This window comes from Vigna radiata, chromosome 6, assembly GCF_000741045.1.
Source record: "Vigna radiata var. radiata cultivar VC1973A chromosome 6, Vradiata_ver6, whole genome shotgun sequence".
In the NCBI taxonomy this organism is placed as follows: Eukaryota; Viridiplantae; Streptophyta; class Magnoliopsida; order Fabales; family Fabaceae; genus Vigna; species Vigna radiata.
The window spans coordinates 10,979,450-11,005,906 of record NC_028356.1 but is presented as its reverse complement, the minus strand read 5'-3'; the positions used below and the strand labels follow the sequence as shown (position 1 = coordinate 11,005,906).

Sequence of the window (26,457 nt, the reverse complement as noted above, 5' to 3'; positions counted from 1 at the left end):
ATCATAATTCTATAATTTCTATGTTTTCATATTTTAATAATTCTAATAATTATAAAAATACTAATAATAATTCTAATATTTTTAAATTACCAAAAAAATATATTTTCTATGTCTACATTATCAAACAACAGTAATTGTTATCATGCAAAAAAAACGAAAAAATCATGTTCAAAAAAATAAAAAACGATGAAGGGCATCAAATACCTGGAATGGGCACGGCGAGAAGGACGGCGCGACAATGGCACAGCGTAAGACGAACGGCAGCAGAAGTTCACGATTTCCAAGTGGAAGATTGACGATTTTGATCGGTCGAAACTCTTCCCCAACGATGAAAATCGCAAATGAACCGAACGAATTTGAGTTTAATCAGTGCAAAACGATGGAAAATGGAAGCAAAGATGGTGCGTCGTCGACGGAGAAGAGGGCAGCGATTTCTAAAACTGTTTCACGATGCAGGAGACGACACTGTTCGTGAATTTTGTTTTTTTAACCTTCAGAAGAGAATCTGCCGTGGTTCTACACTTAACCGCGACATAAAGGGGAATATGTCGCGGTTCTACACTTAACCGCGACATAAAGGGGAATATGTCGCGGTTCTACACTTAACCACGACCTATTCATTTTAAAAAAATAATTCATAATGGCATTTTTGAATTTTTTTTTAAACTATATGCCGCGGTTGGGCGCCCAACCACGGCATATTCTCTTATTTTTTTTAAATTTACGCAGATCAAGGAATAGGCCGCGGTTCTCTGGTCAACCGCGGCCTATTCCCCGACGTTCAGAATCCCCCCAACTGCCTTTTGGGGAATGTTAGAGGTAGCAGGGGGAATATGTCGCGGTTCTTTGAGCAACCGCGGCCTATTCCCCCTGCTACCTTCTGACATTTTCCATCAGTCAGCCCCTGCAATAAATTGGCAGGGGAATATGTCGCGGTTCTCTGACCAACCGCGGCATATGCTCTAAAATTTTAAAAATTTACTCAGATCAGGGGAATGTCAGCAAATTGGCAGGGGAATATGTCGCGGTTCTCTGACCAACCGCGGCATATTCCCCTGCCAATTTATTGCAGGGGCTGACTGATGGGGAATGTCAGGAGGTAGCAGGGGGAATATGTCGCGGTTCTTTGAGCAACCGCGGCCTATTCCCCCTGCTACCTNCTGACATTNNCCATCAGTCAGCCCCTGCAATAAATTGGCAGGGGAATATGTCGCGGTTCTCTGACCAACCGCGGCATATTCCCCTGCCAATTTATTGCAGGGGCTGACTGATGGGGAATGTCAGGAGGTTACAGGGGTATATGCCGCGGTTGGTCAGAGAACCGCGGCATATTCCCCTGTTATTAAAATTTTTTTCCTGACGTGGCGTCAAAGGTGATGGTTGACTGGGGTATATGCCGCGGTTAAGTGGGGAACCGCAACATATAAGTTCGATTTATTTACAAAACTGTCACCGCGCAGCATTATGCTGCGGTTTCTAGTGAACCGTGACATAATGTGCGCTGTATAATCTTAATTTTTTACTAGTGATTATTCTTCCTTAATTTAGTAGTTGACATCTCTAATTTTATCTTTTATTCTCAAGTACAATATGATTGATTTTTTTTTTTTAACATACAGAGACATAAAATCGGTACAAATATTAGGCAAGGAAAATGTGGAAGATTACTCATGAGAGAAAAAAAAATATCGAAATAAGAGCAAATTTCTTTTTTTTTTTCACTATAATATATATAGTTTTTGCACAAATTGAAACTAGGTATGTTATAAATGTTGCCATAAAGACTTGAAGATATAAGATTCAATGAGTCCTGAAAGCTAAAGACTTGTGTCTAATGATTATTCGATTAAAAGTTATTTTAGCTTAAGTGTGTTGAGTGTTGCAATTATTTAATCTGTTAAAAAGATTTTTAACTTATTAATTAGCTTCTCGATATAGTTATGTGAATAACATATAAAATTGATTGAAATAATAATCAATAAACTGTTTTCATTTGAGTAACTGAAATTAATCGATTTACAATTTAATTGAAATGTAAATTTTGTGATCAATTAAGAAAACCTTTTTCATAAGTTTTTAAATTAAACAAATTTTTAAAAACGGAAAATTCAAACCCCTCTTCTTAAACTAAACTCTTTTTAGTGATTACAATAAGTATATTACAATTAATTGTTACTTGATGTGCTCAAGTTTTAGTTGTGTTATTTAGTGTTCATTAGTGTTGAAGTAAGAACATATACATGAAGAAATAATCTTGTTTTAGAATGTTATAAGAACTTAAGCAATATACACATTTTTATGTGATTTCTTATCTTAGTATATTCCATCTCTAAATAGACTCATGCATCTTTGTATATTCCCTCACTCATTTGTTTCTTTAAATATTTCCTATATAAGGAATCAACCCAATAATTGAGACATCTTGACACGTTGCTAAAATTAAATTATTATTACTTGGTTTTTGTTGTTATCTTGTATCGACATCTAAAATTAGGTTGTCAAATATAAATTATATGACTAGTGATGTACTAGTTACTGTAGGTTATATGAATGTATTGTGGTGGTTATATGAATGTTTTAGTTGTGTTAGTTATTGTTAATTATATGAGTTGTTGAGTTGGTTAGTGCTAGTCAGATTAGTTGAAACTTAATGTTTGTAGTATTTGTGTTTTTTCTTCTGTTACTTTGGACACAATATCCAGTTGAAGGGAGATAATCTTGAGCATGTGTTTAGTGTCATTTACTTGTCTTCTTCAAATATTTTTGTATAACGTTTTCATTTTGAAATTGAATCATTCAATAAATTTATTGGATAACTCTGATTAGTGTTATATTTTTACTACTTATAATTTTATATTATATTTGACATGACATAATGTTTGTTAACTAATATAAGATTTTTTTTATATTTATTTATAATTTTATTATGAAAATCATGTTTTTTAATTGTGAGATCATAAATGCCAGTTAATTAATATAAAGTATTTAATTTCAATATTACAACAATGAAAAAACACCCTATACGAAAATTCTTAATAATAAACAATTTAAAAAAATAATTAATCATGATTAATTTAGATACTATTTTATAAATTAAAAAAAATAGTATATGAAATAGTAAAAAAAAAATTATAATTGAGTGGTGAGTTTAAACTTTAAATTAATTTTAATATTAATTATCAAAGTTTTTATTACAAAAAAAAAATTAATATCTAAATATCGTGTAAGGACATATTATATTTCACAAATTAATTAATTGGAATAATGGTCATTAAAACATCATATGATTATAAGAGAATAATAAAGTATAAATGTCTCCTTACTAAATTTTAATTAACAAAATTGCAATAATTTAGAAAGTTTAAACTATAATATTTAATATATTTATTAACAAAGTGATTTTAATCAAATGATGGTTGGATCTATTGAGGAGAGGTTTCATTGAAGAGATACAATACCAAATGAGATGAGTCTAACTACATAAGAGATTGACATCACATTCTACCCAAAACCTAAAGACATTGAGTTAATGGGTCTTTCACTTTTTTATAGTGCTCTATTTTCTCATTTCTATCCAATGTGGGACTTTGACTCACACTTGGATTCCCAACAATCTCCCCCTTAAGGGTGAGTCCCTTCAGCACTAGTACACTCCCCCTTCAGCAAAAGCATTCCCAACCAACCATATCATTGTTCATCTTAACAGGACACGCTTACCTGGAACCCTTTGCTAGGAAGACTTTCAATATATGAACCATTGTACTCGTTTGAGCCGGTCACCAAGACAAACCATCGACTCTAATACAATTGTTGAAAAAAACTCACGTTACAAACACTCAGATATTTTCCTAAAATTGAGTCTACTACTCATTGATAATTGAAGAGCTTTAAATAGTCGTGGCACTTACAATATTACGGGAATAAAAACTGAAATCCTAACAAATCAAATAAGTTTTTTTCCTTTTTTTTATCCTAATAAAATAAAAACTAAAGTTGAAAATCAACATATCCTCTACCACTCTTTAATTTAAAATAAAAACAAAGAAAAATTAAATAAACACCATTTTCTTAATTTAAGTTTATTCCAACAAAATTCCCCCGTAAACTTAAATTTTTTGTTCCTTTTTATTCCGCTTTCCACGTGTGTCACCCTACACTGGGTTTGCTTCTTTCAATTTGATTCGAGTTAGAGTTATCCGAGCTCTTACTAGTCATATCTTGTTTCAAGCATCTTCTCTCCAAGATTTTCAACTCTAGTTCATATAATTGGTTCTTCTTTGCTTTTACTTGGGTTTTTAAACGACCATGCTTATCCTTTAAATACAATACTTGATCTTTCATAAAAACTGAATTACATTTTTCAATTATCTGACTCATGCTTAAAATATTGCTCTTCGGCTTAGGAACATAGTAAACATCCTTAATCTCTCTAACTCGTCCATTCTTCTGCATATGTCGGATTATTTCACGTCCTCTCACGACCACCTTGGAGTCATCTCCGAAAGACACAAATTTGGCCTCCACCTTAGTGAGTTTATAAAAATAAATCTTGTTTCCACACATATGATTGTTTTCCCCAATATTTAGGTACCATATTGAGTTGGTAGAAATCCCATCAACCTTCATCTCTTCTTCATCTTCTTCTTCCCTATTTTTATCTAGTTCAAGAACGCTAGATGCTTTCTCTTCCTTTTCAAGAGTCACCTTCTTCAGCTCTTTAAGCTTAATCCTCTATTTATTCATAATTTCATTAGTTTCATCTAGAAGCCTTCATATCTGCTAAATCTCTTCATCTTTTTATTTGAGTTCCTTCTCCACGTTTGACTTCTCCACATTTATCGCAACATTTACTGAGATCACTCCATCCATTATTGGGACCGAGCTCTCCATGTCCACTACATCCGAGCTCTTTGCCAACAACAATTCTTTTGCATCTTCAGTAAGGAGATTAGTCTCCCCACTTTTCTCAACTTTGCAATTCTTTATAATATGGTCCGCCTTACCATAATTGTAGCACTTTTGTTTATCTACACTCGTTTGCATAGTGGCCATACTTCCCACACTTAAAACACTCAACTCCTGACCGATCTCCTCGGCCTTTCCCTTGTCCTCGGTCACGCCAATTCTGCTGACTGGTTTACTCTTCACTATCAATCTCAAAATTACCTCAGCCACGTCCACCTCGTCCTCGACCTCCTCGCTCTCTACCGCTAGGACCTCGACTCTAAGTAATCCAAGTTTTATTCGAGTCAAACTATACCTGTAGTGTTGGATCGTTGGGTTCAACTTAATCATCCTAACTCCTTCTCCTTTGTTTGTGGGCTTTTAATGACCCAACAAGTTCATCCACTGTGAGAATCGACAAGTCCTTCGATTCTTCGATGGCTAACACGATAATCTTTTGTAAGGGATGTTAAAATTTTCCCCACAACCCGGCTAGATGGCATTTGTGCTCTATTCCTACCAAGTTGGTTGGCCACCTTCTCCACCCGAGTTATGTACTCGGTTATATGTTCTTTGGGCTTCATATTCAACTATTCAAACTCTCCTCTAAGAACTTGTATTCGGACTTGTCTAACGCGGTTGTCACCTTTATACGCAACCTCAAATATATCACAGGCTTTCTTTGGTGATTTAGCATTCTCTATTTTTTTAAATCCCGACTCATCTACTACATTGTAGAGAAAATGCAATGTTGACCCATCTCTTGCACATGTTTTCTTCAATGTTGTCATTTGTGCCACTGTTTGTTATTCATCCTCATCAGGTTCAACGTACTCGTCTTCTGCCATATCCCAAACATCTTGGGATCTCAATAATGCCTTTATCTGTAAGCATCAATTATCATAATCAGTTTTTCTCGTCAATTGTGGCACACTTATACCATTGACAACCTTTGACATCTTTCTTGTAAAAAAAATCAAAAACCCAGTTTTTCTCTCACGATGTTTGACTTTATCCTCTCTGTTGTTTTTTCTCTCTCGGTACTCAAAGCATAAAGCTCTTATTCCATTGTTGGGTATATGAAGGAGGAGGTTCACCTGGAACATACAATACAAAATGAGATTTGAGCTCAACCACATAAGGGATTGACATCACTCTCTACCCAAAAACTTAAGGCAAGGGATTGACACCACTCTCTACCCAAAACCTTAAGGCAATGGATTAATGGGTCTTTCACCTTTATATAATGCTCTATTTTCTCATTTCTATTTAATGTGGGACTTTGACTCAAACTTAGATTCCCAACAATGATCATCACAAAATTTATGGCAATATGAAAAATTGCCATAGGCACCTACAATAAAAATAAATAAATAAAATTATAAATGAAATAAATCATCATTCTTTGTAATGTTTTTTTATGTGAAAAGAGATAAAAAAATTGAACTTTTAATTTTATATTTAACATATAGTATTTGTTCAACATGTGAAATTGTTTTCCACTCATTAGTTATCACTCATGTAACTTAGAATTTATATATTTCCTTGACAAATTTGCAAATATTGTGTGCTAATTCATTTTCAAAATGAAAAGGAAGTTTTACGGCAAAGAAAAACCAATTAATGAATTTCTTTAAGGTTGTATTCTTTAAAAGGTTGATTTGAGAAAATATGGATGGATGAATTTGAAAGTAAAATTTGTGTTATTTTTTATTAAAGATTTTGATGTGAAAGTGAGTAGATTTAAAATAATATTATCAAATTGTCCTTGTTGTAAAAAATAATATAAATTATATTAGATGAGTTATAATTATTTTAGAATATTTTATTTAATGAGTAAAATTTAAAAAAATATATATATATTAATTGAAATAAATAAAATATACAATATATTTGGTATAAAAAAATACTAAGTATATAGATCTTCAATATTTTTGTCGTAACTAATTTATTTATATGTGTATTAATTTTTGTTTAACAGTAATTTATTTATTGATGATTATTTGTGTGATTAGTTTGTATAAAATTGTAAATATAATTAATAGAATGTACGTTCAATAAAACTCAACCCATTACAATAGTTGCAAAAACTTTTGTGTGAAGAAAATAAATGAAGAAAAGTCAATTCATTATAAAACCAACCACAACCACATAGTAGTTATATATCTATCTACAAGCCCACATAAATACCAAGGTAGAATTTTAATACACATTCAAATGAAACTCATATGTGTCAATGAATGGAAAAGATATCCAACGGTTATTCTCTTAATTAGGATAATTAAATGTAATAAATGTATATGATATTTTAGCTTATTTAGTGGGCTGAAAATCNNNTTNANANNTTGTAATTATTTGTATATATATGAAAGTTCTCCAGCAAGAGGGAAGATAGTTTTTTGGCTCAATCCTTTCTAAATTTAACATGGTATCAGTCTAGGTTACGATTCCCAAACCTAGTTTGCGTTTTTTTTAAGTCTCGTGTTCTCGACTCTCGACTTTCGACTTTTGACTTTCGAACTTTCGATTCTCGAATCTTCCCGTCTCTGTTTTTCCTAGCTCCATGGCTTCCGAAAAATATGATGTCTTGTTCGTTCGCCTTAACGAAAAAAACTACTCCGCTTGGGCATTCCAATTCGAGATTTTTGTCACCGAAAAAGATTTGTGGGGTCATGTTGATGGCAACACTCCCGCTCCTGACAAAGACAACGATAAGGTCGCTCATGCTAAGTGGGCCGTCAAAGATGCTCAAGTCATGGCCTGGATCCTAAGTTCCGTGGATTCGAACATTGTCCTGAATCTTCGTCCTTACAAGACTACAAGCACAATGTGGTCTTACCTGAAGAAAATTTATAGTCAAAATAATGCAGCTAGTCGATTCCAACTTGAGCACAACATCGCTAATTTTAAACAGGATAGTCTCTCCATCTCTGATTTTTACTCTCAATTCATGAACCTTTGGGCTGAATACACTGATATAGTTTATGCAAACTTGCCTTTCGAAGGTCTCAGTTTCGTACACATGATTCATGAGATTACTAAACGTGACCAATTTCTTATGTGGGTAGCGGTAAGGCTTTCTCTTTACTGGTTGAGCTCTTTCCATCAGTGCAATGGAATGATCATGTTTTCTTGGAGGTGGTAGACCTGAAGGCATCTGAAAAACCTTACCATAATTCTGCAATAATAATGCCAATTTCGGTGGTAGATTTATAGGCAGCTCCAAGTGGGGCGATTCAGGGAAATCATCCTTGGCAAGCTGTAGCGTAAAAACCGCCGCAATTGCATCAGTATTAATTAGTCATTTCATATGATTGAATTGAGCGTGTCGTGGAGTCGCGATTTCCTCTCCTTTGATAATGATAAATTTCCCTTCATGGAGAAATTTGATGAATAAGGCATCATAATCTGCAATGTGAGCTTTAAGAGTTTTCAACCAAGTAGCTCCCGGAACTAGGTCTCCTCCTACCACATGAAGAACATAAACATCTGGAGTATTAATCGGATGTCCCTGTATTGAAACTTCCAAAGACGGAAGACGACCCTCGACCTGCATCAGATCAAAATTGCCTACCATGACCCGAAAGCCAGGGGCTGGATGTATTGGCAGTTTCAGAAACTTTGCAATTCGCGGTTGAATAAAGTTATCCGAGCTTCCACCATCAATCAGGACTTGGACCTCCATACCATGCACAAAAGCTTTTAACCGAATAGTACCCGATCCGGGTGTTCCCTTCATTGCATTTAAAGAAAGATGATGTGCTAGCACCTGGTTTTCCAATTGTTGCATTTGTTGTTAGTCATGTTCTTCCCTTTCGGTTTTTTCATGATGTAGCATGGGCTGCTCAAGAACTTCTTCTAATTGATATAACATGAAATGTTTGTTAGGACATTTGTGTTGTGGGGTAAATTTTTCATCGCAACAGTAGCATAGTCCCTTGTCCTTCTTTAGTTATTATTCTACTAGAGTGAGTCTCTTGATTGGGGTTCGTTGTGGTGATTTTGGTTTGTATGAGGGGGAGTGGGAAGTAGTGGTGGTAGTGAGGTTCTTGGGGGTTGTTTGATTGGAGGATTGGAAGTGGTTTTGTAATTTGGTGGACGGTATGGATTGGGACCTGGAGTGGTTTTGAACGCAAAAGAAAATTTATCTTCATAAAGTTTGGCGAGACTAATAGCACGCATCAATGAAGATAGGCATTGAGCTTTTACTTCTCGTCTAATGTCTATGCGTAACCCACTAATGAAACAGTCGCGCAAGGCCTCTGTTGGTTCAATATTGGTGCGATTGGCTAAGGTAATGAATTCGGTATAGTACTCTGAAATAGTACCTTGCTGTTGGAGTTTGAAAAGAGACTCGAGTGGGGATTCAAACAAGGTGGGTCTGAACTCGATCTCGATGGCACGTTTCATCTCGTTCCATGAGCGGAAAGGCATTGTGCGCTATTGCATCTGGAACCATGGAATAGATGGGCCTGACATGTGCATTCCCGCAATGGCAATTTGTTGCTCGTCTGGAATCTGATAAAACGAGAAATATTGATCATCGCTAAATATCCATCCAAGTGCATTAGAACTATGAAATCGGGGAAGATCGAAATTCATTCGTCATGTTGGAAATGGTTGATGATTTGCAGTGTGAACTTCATGATAGGAGTTCATATCATGGTTGTGGTCCTGGTGGGATGAAGAAGTGTGAGTAGCATTTTGGTTTTATAAAAGCAAAGATAAGGATTGTTGAATATCATTTATCCGGCATTGAGTAGCCTCGCTGATGCGGGCGATTCCAGCGTTATGAGCTTTTGCATTGCCTTCTAGTAGCTGATTGAGTTTTTTAATCTCAGCTTCCATCGTCTTCATCCTGGTACCGTCGGCCATGCTCAATGAAAGCACCAAATGTTAAGCAGCAAATAAATTTTAACAACACTCTGTAATAAAACTGCACTGGTTGTATATTTCTAATGAAGAAAACTCAATACAATCAAAATGAGTTATTAGAGACATTCCACATGTTTCCTATCATCTCTAAAAGGATCCTCCTAGTAGAGAGGATAGCCACGATCACTACTTCCTTTCCAGAGTCAGGATTAGGAAATTTGTTATAGGAGAGAGAAGGGAGAATCTAAGAGGGAGAATTGTACCACAAGTTTTTCATCCTACCCCAAGTCTTGTAACCTCTTATTTGATATTCTCTTTCTGCTGCTCCTTTTTGGTTTCTTGATTTCACAATTGTTTGCCAATTGTCCCCTTCCAGTAACTAACTTTGGATTTGTCTCCTTGTGCATTATATCTTCCATGTGGCCATCCATTTCAGCATCAACATTAGTAGACACCTCAACATTATTTTTCTTCCTAAAAACTTCCCATCACTCTATAGGGAGATTCCCCGGGCAAGTACACAAGCCACCCCCCATCACTCTGATCAAGAGCTTCCCCACGCAAGTGTAAGTATACCCTTCATCACTCACCTAAAGAGATTCCTTGGCCCAGCACACATAACACCATTTAATTTGTAACGAGAATCACCGGACTAGTACCCCACGTCATCCCCATCACTCTTACATAAATGCAATAGATTCCCTGGGCGGTTACACACATCACCCATGTGTAGGGTTGCTTCCCATCACTCTTTCAGAGATTGCCCGGGTTAGCAACCATAATGCTTATTGTTCACCACTCATTCAACGAGACCATTCCGACCAAAATATACACATCAAATAACCTCACAATACCAATCCAACCATGCCAAATCACACATCTCTTATCATCATTCAAATTCACAAACCATAGACCTGGCATAGACTCAACATACTGAACAACACACAACATCATCACTATACCAGATCATAAACAACACAAGTTCTTCATACACCATGAAACTCATAACCATCCAAACTTATTCTCATATCAATTTAAGATCTCACACAGATCACACAACATTTCCATGTCCAATAGATACATCAAAAACTTCAAAACGGTTTATACATAACACATATAAGTAACTCACATATAAGTAACTCAAACAGCTTAGAAAACCTCACCAATAGATTCGAATGGTCAAACCCCCCCCCCAAAAACGGACTAAAGAACGTCTAAAACGGACATTCATAACCCCCAAAACTTCGAAAACACACAATCTACCTTGCGTAACTCGCTCAAATGAGTTCTTAACTCGCTTCAAAGAGTTCTTCACTCGCTCCAACGAGTGGGTTCATTCGCTTAAGCGAATGGACCATTCCAGAATCACGAAAATTTCATTTTCTGTATGTTTCGACGATTCCCTTCACAATCCAGACTTCCCAAACATCTGAAACTCATCATCAATCATCACAGATGCCAAAAATGTTCACATACATCGCATACTCAACAGATTTATGGTCAAAACTCAAGCACAGATCCTACCCGGACATACAAACTACCTATAATCCATATGAATCACAAAGCACCCAAAACATATTCAATCTTCCCGTTCAGATTCACGGAAATCACAACTTCACATTCATAACATGCTCATACTATCATCAAACACGAATTATATTAAGAACAAAAGCAAAACTCGTTTCAAAACCATTCAAAGATTCTAAAATGTGCAATAGAGGCACAATCTCATTCTAAGACCATAAACAAATTCGATTAGAACAAAAAACACAGATTTATCTCCCATTACAGTTTTCTCCTTAGCTAGCTCTTCAAAAACGGTTCCTGACGTTCCCTCGACTTAGAATCCCTTCTCACGGCTCCAAACTCAACTCTAGAACTCCTTTACTCCAAGGCTCTCGCGTTCTGGTCTCAAGTTCAGCTATTGAACCTTCCCCAGCCCCCAAAACATCACTTAAGTATCCAAAATGCGTTCTGAAAACAAAGGAAATTTGCTCAAGCGAATTCCACTCGCTCAAGCAAATGGCCTAGCTCACTCGAGCGAGTTCCTAGCGAATGAATTTTTTCGACAGCTTTTTCCTGCTTTTGACGCCTTTTCAGAGGAATCTTGATTATCCAGGCTCTCTTCAGTGAATTCCCAATCTCGTTCGAGCGGACGGAAAAGTTCCAGACAACTTTTTCTTGCCTTTCCACTTCAGTAGCTCGCCCAAGCAAGTTTACCAACGAGTGGAGAGAACTTTGACAACTTCTTTAGTCCAATTGAACCCCTTCCCAAAGTTAGAAATAACGTATGAGTACTCGAATTGAAACTTTTTGAGCCTACTATTCATTAAAAAAATCAACCAAAAATCTTACATATATATATATATAAAATTATATGTAAAATAATAAATCATATCAAAGTTCACAGCATAACAATTTACACTATAACTTTAATCTTTTCTTACAACTCGTTAAATTTTTGAATTCCAAAGGTCTTCTAATTTCCAACCTAATGCATTTGCATGGAATAAATTCCAACTTCCTCCAAAACTGATTCCACCTTCTTCACATATTTTCATAATTGGTTCCAACACAACCCACAACCAATTCCAACGTGGCTACATATTGGTTATCATGGAGCTGTACAACATGACACATTATTTCTTCATTATTATTATGGATTCTTCATCATGAACCGTTTAACTGAGTGACTCTCTCAAGCTTCACGAAAAGAAAGCAAAATCATGTTTCCCACTGTATTTGCATGTCCACAAAATGTAATATATTAAAATGAAGATAATAACTCTTAAATCTTCACAAATATAGTGGAATAAGATTATGGAATAATCCTATAATTCATCTCTCATCATCCTCCAAATACCACAAAATGAACAGGTTCTCACCACAGCAATCCACCCTTCCAAATTGGTTTATACAACAAATGACTTCAGAAAAAACACAACATAAGAATTATAACATCGTTTGCACTTGAATACATTGATAGTGACTTATACCTTAACAATTCATGCATTTCATTCTTATACCTTATATAAACAAAGCATCAAAATAGACTTTGTAAGTAAGGAGTGGGTTATTAGAGATTTCTTTATTTGGGAAAACTGATGATTAAATCACTTATTTAAGTTCAAATATGAATAAATTGAAACCTGAAATAAATTATACGAAACTTTTGTCAATTTAGTTTTTTTAATGTAATATATAATTCTAGTACAAATAACGTTAAATAAAAAAAATAAAAGAAGTATAATTTTTAATTAAGGTATATGATCTAATAAATATTTTAAAATAAAAAAATATGTTATAAATAAAATATCATGTTATAGAATATATCATTTATTAAATAAACAAATAAATATTAGTATATACTTATTCAAAATAAACTCTGAAATTTACAAAAAAAATAAAATAAAATGATAATAACCATATAAGAGTTGATCTAAATCCCTTAATATATATATATATATATATATATATATATATATATATATATATATATATATATATATATATATATATATATATATATATATATATATTTTACTTTTCAGAATTTGAATTTATCTAAATTAGATCGAATTAGAATAGTGAGTTGATTAAAATATGTTTGACCATGAAAATCAAAGTTAATCCTTTTCTTTTATATTCTAATATGAAAATATTCTGAAGTATAAGGAAAATATGTTTTAAATGCTTACATGATGTAAAGAAAAATTTTCAAATTTTCATATGGAGCGAAAAACGATTATGGGCTTGGTATGTTAGTCATCACAGCTTTAGAAATGTTCTTGCTTCCTACACCCTCATAATTTCTTTGTGCACTCATGTACGGGTTAGATTTTTGGATTATATAGTTAAAAAAAATCAAATTATATAATTCAAAAATGCATTAATACATTTTAATACTCATGTAAATATATAAATTATATAAAGGTTTTTAAATTACATATTTTAAAATACATTTTTTAATTTGGAAATATATTGTGAATTTTTTTAATTCAAAATGTATTTTTAAAATATATAATAATTTAAAATATTTTTAAAATTTTAGATTGTATGTAACAACCCATTTTAATAGTTTAAAATTACTAAAATAAAATATTATATATATGATATTATAACCACTAGATGGAAACAAACCTACACAAAATATTTATTTATGTAGATTTATCTAACAACCCATCTGTTTCACTCTCACCTCACGGTGGAATAATTGAAAAGATGTCTCCCTAAACTCACACCATTTAGGTGATCAAAAGAGAAGAACAACGTAAACACAAAAATAAAGGTAAGTTAGTGGTAGAACAGTTCATCAGAATAAAATAAAATTCATCATATATTATATAACACACATAATAAAACATCCATCCTAATCTCACAAACATAGACTTGACTCATCCAAATATAGAATGAATGTCGAGTTATGGTAATTCATGCACTTGTAATGGTAATACAATTGGCTCAATCCAAGCTACCACACAAGGTTAGTCCATTTAAGTTCTCTTTGGCCAAGACAAGGCCCCTAGACAAGAACCTCCTATTACTTTTCACAATATAACCATCCATCTCTATTTAAGATTGAGGTTATTGAGAGCATGAGGATAAACATCCGGGTTAACTCTAGTTATTCATACAAATAAAACTACAGGACATCACTATGTAACCTCTCTACGAGGATCATGGAAATATGTTCATCAATACCATTCACATTATCAACCACTTATTCATCATTATCATATATCATACATAATCATATACATAATCATATATAAAATCTTGTGTTCAATTCATATTATAAGTGTCAGCTAAAAGTGTCAGCCAGCTACCAGATCTGTTAGCTCAGTTAAAAGTGTCAGCCAGTTCACTCGCTTAGCCACCATGACTCGCTCTGCAGATACAAAAATAGTGAGTTTTGCTCGCTTAGTGATTACACTCACCCAGCTAGAGATAGTTCTACTCACTTAATGGCTACACTCGCTCAGCAAGATTGCATAATTTTACAACACAAAAATTGCATAATTTGCACCCTTAGCCCCTTTCATGACCTATCATAAACACTTTTACCAACTTCTAACACTTCTAGATTGGATTCTAAACTACTATAAATCTAAACAAATGTGTATCATCCAACTTAAACTGGTTCTTAATTGTTTTACAACGAGATTTTTAACTTAAAAACAATTAAAAATCTCAACTTAAAGACCAAAATTGAATCTACAAGTTCTAGCTCATTTCTTTTATCAACTTAGGGACTCTAACAAATCAAAAATGACTTACCAACATCCTTAAAAATGACCATTTTGATACAAAACTTAAAATTCAAAATATCACTAATTCAAACCTCCCGAAATACACTTAAACAACTTTGTAAACACTCCAAAATGACTACCAATCCATTATAACACATATAAACTAATTTTCATCCCAAAAAAGTTACAAATGACAAAATTAACTATCATAAACTACAAATTCGCACTTTAGACTAGTATTTTAGAAAATCACATCTCAAACCTCCATTTTAGACCAAACTGACCCATAACTCTACTCACACCTTTACTTTTAACATTTCAACCAAAATTAACACCAACACAATCATACCAACCACATTTACAAGGTTACTCTATGTTCACACAGAATTCACAAAAAAAAATAAAGCATCATACCATTCCTTATTCTTAATTAAATAGAATCAACACTAAAATAGTCGAATACGGGTTCTTTAGAAATTCTTCACACCCCTGGAACCGAATACGGGTGGAAGGGAACCGAATACACCTCCATTGTTCTTCCTTTTTTTCACCTTTGAACTCGTCTTCATCTTCAACAATCATTTTCATATGGCTATCAACGTCGTCTACCATAGACAATGCAACTTCGTCTTCTTCATCTACAACCTACAATGTGAAAAACAATGCCAAATTTGCCAAACAATTTTACTTAACAATTAACGTCAAACTTGTTCTTCAATGCACTGACCACAGAAATTACACTTTCAAAATGTACTGAAATTTTATAATGGACAAAAGGTAAATAAGACATTAGATAATAAATCCCTCCAAATCTCTACATTATCGCGGGTGATAGAAAATTGCCAAATCTCGCAAATCCGCACTTTTTCTCACTCCTATTTCATCTAAAGTGAACATGTCATATATCCCATTTTCTCCCTCTCAAACATGGGGAAACCGTTTTTTCTGTTCAAGTGAACACGGTGTAAAATTATTCTCCACAATTAAATTTATAATTTATTAATAATAATTTGTTTGCGGAAGTTTTATGATAGAGAAAAGAAAAAAATAAATAAATAAAAGTGGTAGGTGGTGTGATGGAAGGACAAATCTCCATTTCCAAAGCAAAATACTATTCACTGCACGAATGTGCAATTATTTAAAGAGGTTTACTTTTACCTGTGTGAGCGTCACATCTAACGCACAATTTCAAACCTCTCTGAACCACAAGATTGTGATCATGATCATCATTCTTGAGTTCAAGCCTAGTGCAAGCCATTACTCTAGTTTATGTTTACATTTTCAAACTTTCTTATCATGGATGAAAATGACCTTAACCCAAAATGTTTCTCCAATTTTATTTTTTTTCACAATATAACTTTATTATAGTTTTGTTTATTGTTTCTCATCATGTATAAATCATCATGATATATTATATTTCTCTATCTCCTTTATTTATATTTTTAGACAAAAATTTATAACTAATGTGGAATACAGGTAGAAAAATATGTCCCAATAGCATGTAACTCTGAAATTAAATTATTCACTAAATAAACATGATGTTAGTCTATTGACAAAATTATAACTTTTGATTTTATTTTTTTCCCATTTTTTTTTCTGTTTTTCCTTTTTATAAAATGTGAAATAACTCTTGTTAGTCCTTATAAAATATGTAAATTTGAAGTTTAACAATACATACAAAGATTTCAGATTGATAAAATTAACATATCTATTCAAAAACATTTTGTTATATAAATTTAAATTATTTTCAAATAAATTCATGCTTAGTGTGATCATGAAAATTTTATTGATTTTTATAATAACTGTTTCAAAATATCTACTTTAATCTTATATTGTTTGACCTTAAAATGAAATTAGAAGCATAAAAAATATGAATTTGTCTTAAAAAAGAAAAAAAAGGAAATAATGATGACCCGAGTATTTATTTATTCTCTCACCAATTTATCCTTACCACAGCAAAGTTGAAAAGAAGTGAGATATTGATGAAGGAAGAGAAAGCCATGGCAGTGAGTGAGGAAAGTGCTGATACCAGAAGAACAATTCCGTCGTTAAAAGAACACTTTGTGCTGGTGCATGGCATTGGTGGAGGAGCTTGGTGCTGGTACAAAATCCGGTGCCTTATGGAGAATTCTGGCTACAAAGTCTCATGCATAGACCTCAAGAGTGCAGGAATTGATCAGTCTCATGCTGATTCTCTTCTTTCTTTTGATGATTACAACCAACCCCTCATGGATTTCTTGTCTGCTTTGCCAGAAAATGAACAGGTTTTGGTTTTAATCATGATCAACCACTGTTATATGACTTAGTCTATCTTCTTTCCTTCACATGAAAACTGTCTCCATATGTTATGCAGGTGATTTTGGTGGGGCACAGTGCAGGAGGGTTGAGTGTTACCAAGGCTTGTCACAAATTTGCCAAGAAGATCCGTTTAGCTGTGTATGTGGCAGCAACTATGCTCAAGTTAGGATTCACCACAGACGAAGATCTCAAACATGTGAGTCCTTTTCACCAAATTGAAATTTTCAATATACATGATATTATACTATAGATATATAAGGTTTTAATGTTATGTGAACAAAAATATGATTATGCAGTGATAGTTACAATCACAGCACTGATTACTAATCCTTGTGATTCTGACTGTGTTTGTGAACTGTTATATATATATGTAAAGGTTGGTGTGTGATAGTGATGCTGATAGATTTCCATTGATGTGTAAGTTTTGGAGACTTTAATAAAGTCTGAACAACAACGTTGATGTTGATGCTGGGTTGAAATAATATGGTAGCCAACTGTCTTCATAAATCTGAGGCACACCCACCAACTATCACATTTTTCAAAAGAGTACTCCCACACACAAAGAAACTAGCCAGTAGTGTTCAGCTACACTTTCGAGGTCTTAAACAAAAAACACCATATAATGATATATAAGAATGAAATTTAATTTTTTTCTCTTTCTGTCTAATTTTAATTTTTTCTGTGTTTCTGATTTTCTTTGGAATTTCTGAACTCTGATATCATTGTTAATTAAACTGGTTAAACTTGGATTTTATTTTAGGATAAATGATTAGTTTTTGTTTCTTGAATGACTAACTAAATAGTGAGTTTGTTCTAGGATAAATAATTAATTTGATTCTTAAATGTTTGATTAATTTAGTTTTTAAAGAAAATAAAAATCTTAATTAGATTCCTCCCTTACATTCTTTTGTTAAATTTGTCTATAACATTTACATATTAATTTGTCTATATTTTATTCTTTTATTGTAAAACTAGATTTACAAAACCAAATATTCAATCTTTTTCTTATATAATAATGATTTCCATTGTATTATCTATTTTTAGTTAGATGAAAGTATTAATTTATAATTATTTACTTCACATACATTTCTTATTTCTGTCACATACTTTTCTTATTTTTCTCTTTCTTTTTACTTCAATCTTTTTACCCCTTTTTTCTGTATTATTTTTTCATTAACAGATTAATTAATTAATTTATTATTATTCTAAGAAAAATTGTCAGTAAGCTAATATGTTTTAATGAGTTAAACAATATTTCCCATGAAATACAACGTGTCTTGTTATTATCAACCATCTTGTGGAATTTAAACCTTATCCAACACTTATAATCATCTTTCTTAGTCATGTTTTCGTGTTTAGAGACATGAAATTATCTAAGTTTGGAGTTTTCTTTTTTTCTTACTATAATGGTTGCTATGACTTGTGCGACAGCCTGTTACACAGGTAATACTGAGGATATACGTGTGTGAATGACAGAAAATTCTTACTGTGTTCAAAAGTATCTAACGATTTAAATGAAACAAAACAATCAGTGATCCTAATAGCCATTATTTTTGCATGACAATATAATAGTTAATTGCTTCTTGTGCTTGATGGTGATTTTGATCTGTGGGAAGCAGGGTGTACCTGACCTATCTGAGTTTGGAGATGTATACCAGCTAGGATTTGGATTGGGAGAGGATAAGCCTCCAACCAGTGCTATGGTGAAGAAAGAATTTCAACGCAAAATCATATATCATTTAAGTCCACATGAGGTATGCATTCAAAAGGGAGAAAAAGGGTCATGCATGCTATGCTTTATCTACACAAACTGTTTATTTAACCCATGTTCACTTGGTCAGACATACCCTTTGCCTGTCTCCAGGATACCCCACATGCCATGTACTTTTTACTATCATCAATTTCATTATCATCTGCTTTTTTTCCACTTGTAGGACCTTTTATGGCAACTTCTTGGAAACAGATAAAACCACACAAGATTTATCCAAATTAAAACATCCTAAGAGAACATTGTTGCCATAAAGGGGTGAATAGAAATGTTTGAATGGTATAATGTGAGTGAACATGATTAATATGCTGTTGATGATAGGATTCAACCTTAGCTTGTATGCTGTTGAAGCCAGGACCTATTAAAGCATTGACAAGTGCTAGGTTTGTGGAGGATGGTGAAGTGGAGAAGGTGCCAAGGATGTACATAAAGACAAGTCAAGACCATGTGATGAAGGCAGAGCAACAAGAAGCCATGATAAAGAGGTGGCCACCATTGAGTGTGTATGAACTAGACAGTGATCATAGTCCTTTCTTCTCTACCCCGTTTCTCCTCTTTGGGTTACTTGTAAAAGCTGCAACTCTTCACTTTGGATGCAGCTTTACTAACCCTCCTTCATAAGTTTTCTCTCCAAACCATGGGGTGTGGAAGATCACAATTTGAGAGTATTTGTTAAATATTGAAGGATGGAGTTTAATAAAACAATGATTAATTATAAGAAAGTAATAACAATATTAATGAGAAGTGTTACAAAACTATCTGTTGGACAGCAAATATACTATACTATGTTAGGTTTATGCATAATAATTAAAAGTAAATTAATAAGTTAATAATAGATATTATACTTTAAATAATTATGATAAATTGATTAAATAAAGAGATTAATTTAGCAATGTTTAAAAGATATTAACTTTGACATCAAAGTATTATAATTTTATATCAAGTATTATTTTTAATATTTTATTAATGCCGTGAATATTTAATTATTTATTTATTGTTTTATATAATATTTTAAATTTTATCACTATTATATTATTATTAAATATTTTTATATATTATAATATATTATTATATTGTTAAGAACCGACAATTTTTTTAAAGGTTAGGAATATGTGAAAGGTCTTGAGAGATATTAAAAGGATCGATAAAAAAACGTTTTTTTTTTTTACATTTTTTTATTTATTTTGAATTTGAAATGTAAATTTTTATTTATTTTATTTTTAATTTGAAATGAATTTTTTTATCACATTTTTAAAGTAGTTTTTAGTTTTAAATCTGAATCTTAATTTTAGGAAAAAATTGAAATACTTAGTTTTTTTTATTTTCAGAATTTTAAACAATTTATAATTTTCACTTTTTAATAATACACTTATGTCTATGTTAAATTATTTTTTAAATTATTATTTAGATTTGACATAATTGCATTGCAATTTTAAATGAGGCATTATTTCTAATGATTTATTATTTAGTTTATTAAAAATGTCATTATTCAATTATTTAATAATTGTTTTATATCAATATTTAATATTTATTATTATATTATATTATTATATATTATTAAATATTATTAAGTGTTGTAATAAATTATTAATTTTTAATAACTATTAAATTTGTTGAATATCTTCATCTTCAAAATTTGGTTTCTATGTTAAATAAGAACTATTCTTATAGGCTGAAAATATGTAAAAATTATTTAAGGGCATTAAAAGGGTTCGTTAAAAAGATGTCATTAAATTTTTTTTTGGATTTTGAATTTCAGGTTCAAACTTTGTTATTATAGTGGTAGAGGCCTAATTTTAGTTAAATTTTAGATGAATTTGATATTTATCTTGTTTTGTTTGTGATAAATTTCTATTAAACTGTTTGATTTGTAACTTTTAAAAACAATAAGCGAGTAAAAGTGGAAAAATACAAAAAAAAAAAATGGATGGAATGTATGAATTTTTTTTTGTAAATCATGACTACTGTGATTGAACCTTAATGTAAGGTTATGCCATAAAAGAAAACCTTTTGAATGAGAAAACCTCAGACATTAACATGGTGCTAAGCCATCAAGACTTCTTTTTAAAGAAGTTATTAGAGGAGCAAAGCACGAGAACACAAGGCTAAGTCATGAGTGCACTCTTAAGAACTATTCTAGACAATTTATAAATGTAGAGGACAATTTATAAAAATATATTTGCATCCTTGTTTTAGGCAGATTTTTGGGAGATATTTTGAGACACTTTTATAGAGCCTTTATAAATATTTTTATAGAGTCTGTACTTATGAGGGAAAATAGAAGGATATGGTTACTAAATACATTGTAATGTTTGCATCTATTATGAGGAGCTAAACGTTTCTTGTGTTGAGGTCAATATATATGTAACCCTTTGAAATTTTCTTGTATTGGTATTGTTTTATAGAGTAAAGTATGCTTTTGTTTACATGTTTATGAATTAGTTTATGCTAATTGTTGGATAAATTTATCACTCGTCTTATTTCACTAATTTAGGATTGAGTGAGAATTGGTTCCAAGGTGTAGTTCAACTGATTTTCCACTTATTTCATATGTTATGAATAGACCTAAGACTTTAGTTGACTATAAAGTTATGATCTTAATGCAAGTGATTCATTTAAGTTGTCAAAGTCATTAAGGATTCATACTTAAATTTGATTATCATAAGTTTTAGGTGTCAAAAATGAACCTAAAATTACATTTAAAAATACTCGTATGACATGAAAAATTGCATCTTTGTTATACTACATCATCACTTTTTCACATTAATTATATATTCCTCCTTTTTACAAAACAAAAATTAAGTTCTATTCAAATCAAACCAATTTAAGTATTATGTATTCTACAAATCCTCATGGATATGATACTTGTTTTATTACAAACTATTTAGTATATTGGTTGAAAAATTTATTGCATTGGAGCATCTAACACATACTTTTAAACTTTTCTGTGATTTTGAATTTCAAAACCAAACTCTATTATTATATATTATGAATTTCAAATTTACCAATATAAATCCTAATTTTAGAAAAAAGATTTAAATTGAAATAGTTAGTTTTTTTTATATCTTTGAAAGTTGAAAGAACATATAATTTTCATTACACTTAATTTATATTATTAAAATTAACCTTATTTTTCTAAAATTTGGCTTGCATGTGGGACAAGCCATGTAAGTTGACCCACAAACCCATAAGAAAATTGCGAAGTGGGATGAGTATTTAAGCATGTTGCCTACTTAAGCATGTCCCACATTACCAACATCTCACGCAAGCCAATGTCAGGCAGACCCGCATAAACTACATTTACTTTGTTGAGATTGTTGATAAGGGAAGCACTAGTTTAGCTAAACTTTAATCTCACACTGTTCTAGTTTTTTATGATGACAACACATTATTAATAACACATGTATTGTTATGTGTTACATGTTCCATTCTTTATTATGAATGATATCTTGAAAAACATATTTGTGTTGATTCTCATATATGTATGCATATTCACTAATTTTATACTTGATACATCATTTGTGATTGCATTACATATGCTTCTGAAAAGAAAACCACATACACTTTGTTGAACTTATATTGTGTGGCAAAACTGCAAGTTTTAAGTCGACTTCATTATGAAATAAGTCGATTATAACTCGTGGCTTTGTACAGATTTTCTAAAATAGTGCTGTGAGTAATTTTGAAATGAAAAGTTTTTCAAAACCGTTTTGAAGTGTTAAAGTCGACTGCATGCGCAGTGAATTCAACTTAGTTAGTTATATGTTTTGAAATTTTGTTAATTCTTATGTGCTAATAACGGTTATATTTCAATTCTATGCTAAAACATTAAATACAAGTCAACTGAATTAAATGCGTATTCAATTTAGTTGGTTTGACTGTTGCTAATTGTTTTAAGTGTTATAACTATCTGATGATAGTCGACTACATTAATGGCAAAGTCGACTACATTAGTGGCAAAGTCGATTATAGGAGTGTTTGTTTTATAGAAAAGGTTTAATAGGTTCGGAGGTCCCTATATTTGGAGGTTTGTTTCAATTGGATCCTCCAATTTTGAAAGTGATCAATTAGGTCCCTAATTTTGTCAATTTGAATCAATAAAAATCTTTTCGTTAAAAGCAGTTAACGCCGTGAAGTTTTTGAACATGTGGCACGCTGACACTTCCAGGTGACATCGTTTCAAGTGCATAGGTGGATTATAAAAGGGTGAAATCCCTTTTAATTTAGGGATTACACCCTTTTAATTTAGGGATTTCACTCTTTTATAATTCACCTATGCACTTGAAACGATGTCACCTGGAAGCGTCAGCATGCCACATGTTCAAAAACTTCACGGCGTTAACTGTATTTAACAGAAAGGCTTTTATTGATTCAAATTGACAAAATTAGGGACCTAATTGATCACTTCAAAAATTGGAGGACCCAATTGAAACAAACCTCCAAATATAGGGACCTCCGAACCTATTAAACCTATAGAAAACTATAAATAAACGTGATTATGTAATTCACGAAGGAGGAATGAGACTTTGGTTGTTCTAACATTTTCATTTGCTGTTTCAGATTGTGATCTTTGTGAAAACACTCCAAGAACTCATTAAGAAGACAGAGGAGATCTTTCTTTGAAGAGTTTCTTTAAGAGGAAGAAAGTTGTGCTTACTATTTGATCAAATTCTGCACTACTGATGTTCATCATATTGATCAAGACTTTATCAATCTATTGGAGATTGGACTGCCCTGTTGGGATTACAGGAAGAGAACGTGGAGTTTTGTACACTTTGAGGATTGTTCAAAGTGGGTTAAAGATTGCAGAAGATGGGATATCTTGTTGTAGATCTTTGTGTTGCTGCCTATTGTTAACACCCTGGCAAGTGTACCAGATCGTATAAAGTAATAAAGAGACGGTAAGTCCGAATATCATTTCCCAAGGGACTCTTAGGCCTAATCGTTTATGTGAATTGATTTCTCAAGACTTGATAAAGATTAAATTTAAGGTTTATAATGCAAAAGCTAAAATAAACATGCAAATGCAAAAGCTTGATCAATTGACAAATAAAGATATGGATGAATGGTGTTGTTGGGGTTTATGGTTTCATCCTAATCCACTCTCCTATATCTATTATTCTTATTTGTTATCAATGTTCATGCAACTTTCTAATGTACTATAAACCCGATGTCTCGGTGAAGAGAGCCTACTCCCAATTACTAGTTTACTATGTCTAGTCTCCCTAGTAATTAGTCATGCATTTCAATATACAGAAGCTTAAAGCAATTGACCGTCTTATTCCTATGTCTAGGTAATATTTCATAATCAAGAGAATTCCCCTCATGTCTAGATTCCCCTGTATGTGTCCATATCGACAAAATCAAAGATCATGACATTGAATGAGTTAAACAATGCAAGCTTTAAGTATAGAGAAGAAAACCCAAACTATCGATAACACAAGTATATGAATAAAATAAGAACTTTGATATAAGAGAGTTTCAAAAGGATTACATCGTTCCCTAACAACAAAGGGTTTAGTTCACCATTGACATAGTGAAACTATATGAATTGAATGAAAAGAATGAAAGAGATAACCCTATAATTGAATGATTGGAGCTTTTGCATCCAAAATCCGCCTCCAAGGAGTGAGAATGGGTGTTTCTGCGTCTTTTCTCTGCCAAAAGATAACCCTAAGGGTCGCACAAATCTATTTATAAACTATGAAAAATTACAAAAAACAGGCTCAAGCCCAACTACAGTACTCAACGCTGGTTTCACCGCTCAGCGGTAGGTACGACACTCAAGTAGGACGCTCAGCGTTCACGCCTAGGCATTTGGCAGTGTTGTCTCTGAGAAGGCTAACGCTCAGCGGTGTGCGTGGCTTTAACTTTTCCCCTCAACGTTGGCGCTTAAGCGTCTGATAGTGACTATTTTCACAAAGCTGGCGCTCAGCGAGGAAACTAGCGCTGAGCGGTGGCTGCGATTCTTCCTCTGCTCCTTTTTTTATCCTTCCTTGAGTCCAACTCCTTTCTTCTTCAATCTCCATCATTCATGCCTCATCTAACCCTTTCAAAATAAGGAAAACCAAGAATAATACCTCTAAAACCACCTTTGACTCTCTTTTAACCTAATTAAAGCAATTTGCATGATTTCAAGCTATTTTTTAAGTCATAAAGGGTGTGTTTTGTATCAAAATTAAGTATGAAAATAATTATTTTTGAACCGTTATCACCTATAGTTTTAGTTAGAGGGTTAGAGAGATTGTTTATATTTTGACGTGGAGGTCTCTATAGAAATCTTGTGTAAAAACATTGACTAATATAGTGCATTGGCTTCCTGGTTGTAGAAGGACACTGGATGTAGGCATTGAGGCCGAACCAGTATAAAAATTTTGTGTTTGCTTTCTCTTTCCCTACACTTTTTACTTTAAGTCGACTTTACATTTCACACAATCAACTTTATTTTTCCGCTGCACTTAAAATTCTTATTCCTTGCGATTCAAGAAACTTTGTAAAACTTTACACTTTGCGAAAAAGATTTTAAAAAGACTATGATATTTGAACCTTACCAATTCACCCCCCTCTTGGTGGTAAAACTAAGTCATCTTGTTTCCAACAATTGGCACCAGAGCTGATTTTCATAAGATATTTGAAAAACTAGTCGACTTTGGTGAAGGTGCATCTACAAACAGATCACCATTGTTTGCGGGTGAAAATTATCCTTTTTGGAAAATATGAATGCAATTTTTTCTTGAATCTTTGGATAGAGGAATTTGGGATGCAACATTAAATGGTCCTTTTGAGGCAACTCACATTGTTGATGGAAAAACTGTTTTAAAAAATTTTTCTGAGTGGTCTCAAGAGGAAAATAGGAATGCACAATATGATGTCAAAGTTAGAAATATCATTGCCTCTACAATAACAGTTGATGAATTTTTCAGGATATCTCAATGCAAATCTACCAAGGAAATGTGGGATGTCTTGGAAGTTACACATGAGGGCACTGATGAAGTCAAGATAGCAAGAAAGAATTCTTTGATTCAAGAGTATGAACTTTTCAGAATGAAGACTGGTGAAACAATTTATGAAGTCCAGAAATGGTTCACTCATATAGTCAACCATCTCATGGCTCTTGGAAAAGTCTTTGACAATGAAGAGATCAATATAAAAATTCTTAAAAGTCTGAACAGAAGCTGGCAACCTAAAGTCACAACAATCTCTGAGTCCAAGGATCTAACAAGCATGAGTATGGCTACCTTATACGGGAAGCTAAGAGAACACGAGTTAGAACTTGGAAGATTCAAAAGTGAAGAAGAGATTGAAGAGAAAAAGTCCATAGCA

General features: G+C 32.6%; 1 protein-coding gene across 1 annotated transcript; it reads left to right on the top strand.

Moving 5' to 3' along the window:
* The first annotated feature begins 17,034 nt into the window (after window positions 1-17,034).
* On the top strand, window positions 17,035-19,862 carry LOC106763426 (methylesterase 17). Its single transcript, XM_022781667.1, has 4 exons — window positions 17,035-17,332; window positions 17,422-17,562; window positions 18,986-19,120; window positions 19,456-19,862. Exons 1-4 carry the CDS (start codon window positions 17,051-17,053, stop codon window positions 19,753-19,755), a joined length of 858 nt encoding a protein of 285 aa, XP_022637388.1. The 5' UTR covers window positions 17,035-17,050; the 3' UTR covers window positions 19,756-19,862.
* Window positions 19,863-26,457: the final 6,595 nt, after the last annotated feature.

Excerpts from the sequence above, each read along its gene's own strand:
- LOC106763426 (XM_022781667.1), top strand. The coding sequence starts at position 17,051 with ATGAAGGAAGAGAAAGCCATGGCAGTGAGTGAGGAAAGTGCTGATACC. Across the intron at positions 17,333-17,421 it reads CTTTGCCAGAAAATGAACAG|GTGATTTTGGTGGGGCACAG; the intron begins GTTTTGGTTTTA and ends TATGTTATGCAG. Across the intron at positions 19,121-19,455 it reads ATCATTTAAGTCCACATGAG|GATTCAACCTTAGCTTGTAT; the intron begins GTATGCATTCAA and ends TGTTGATGATAG.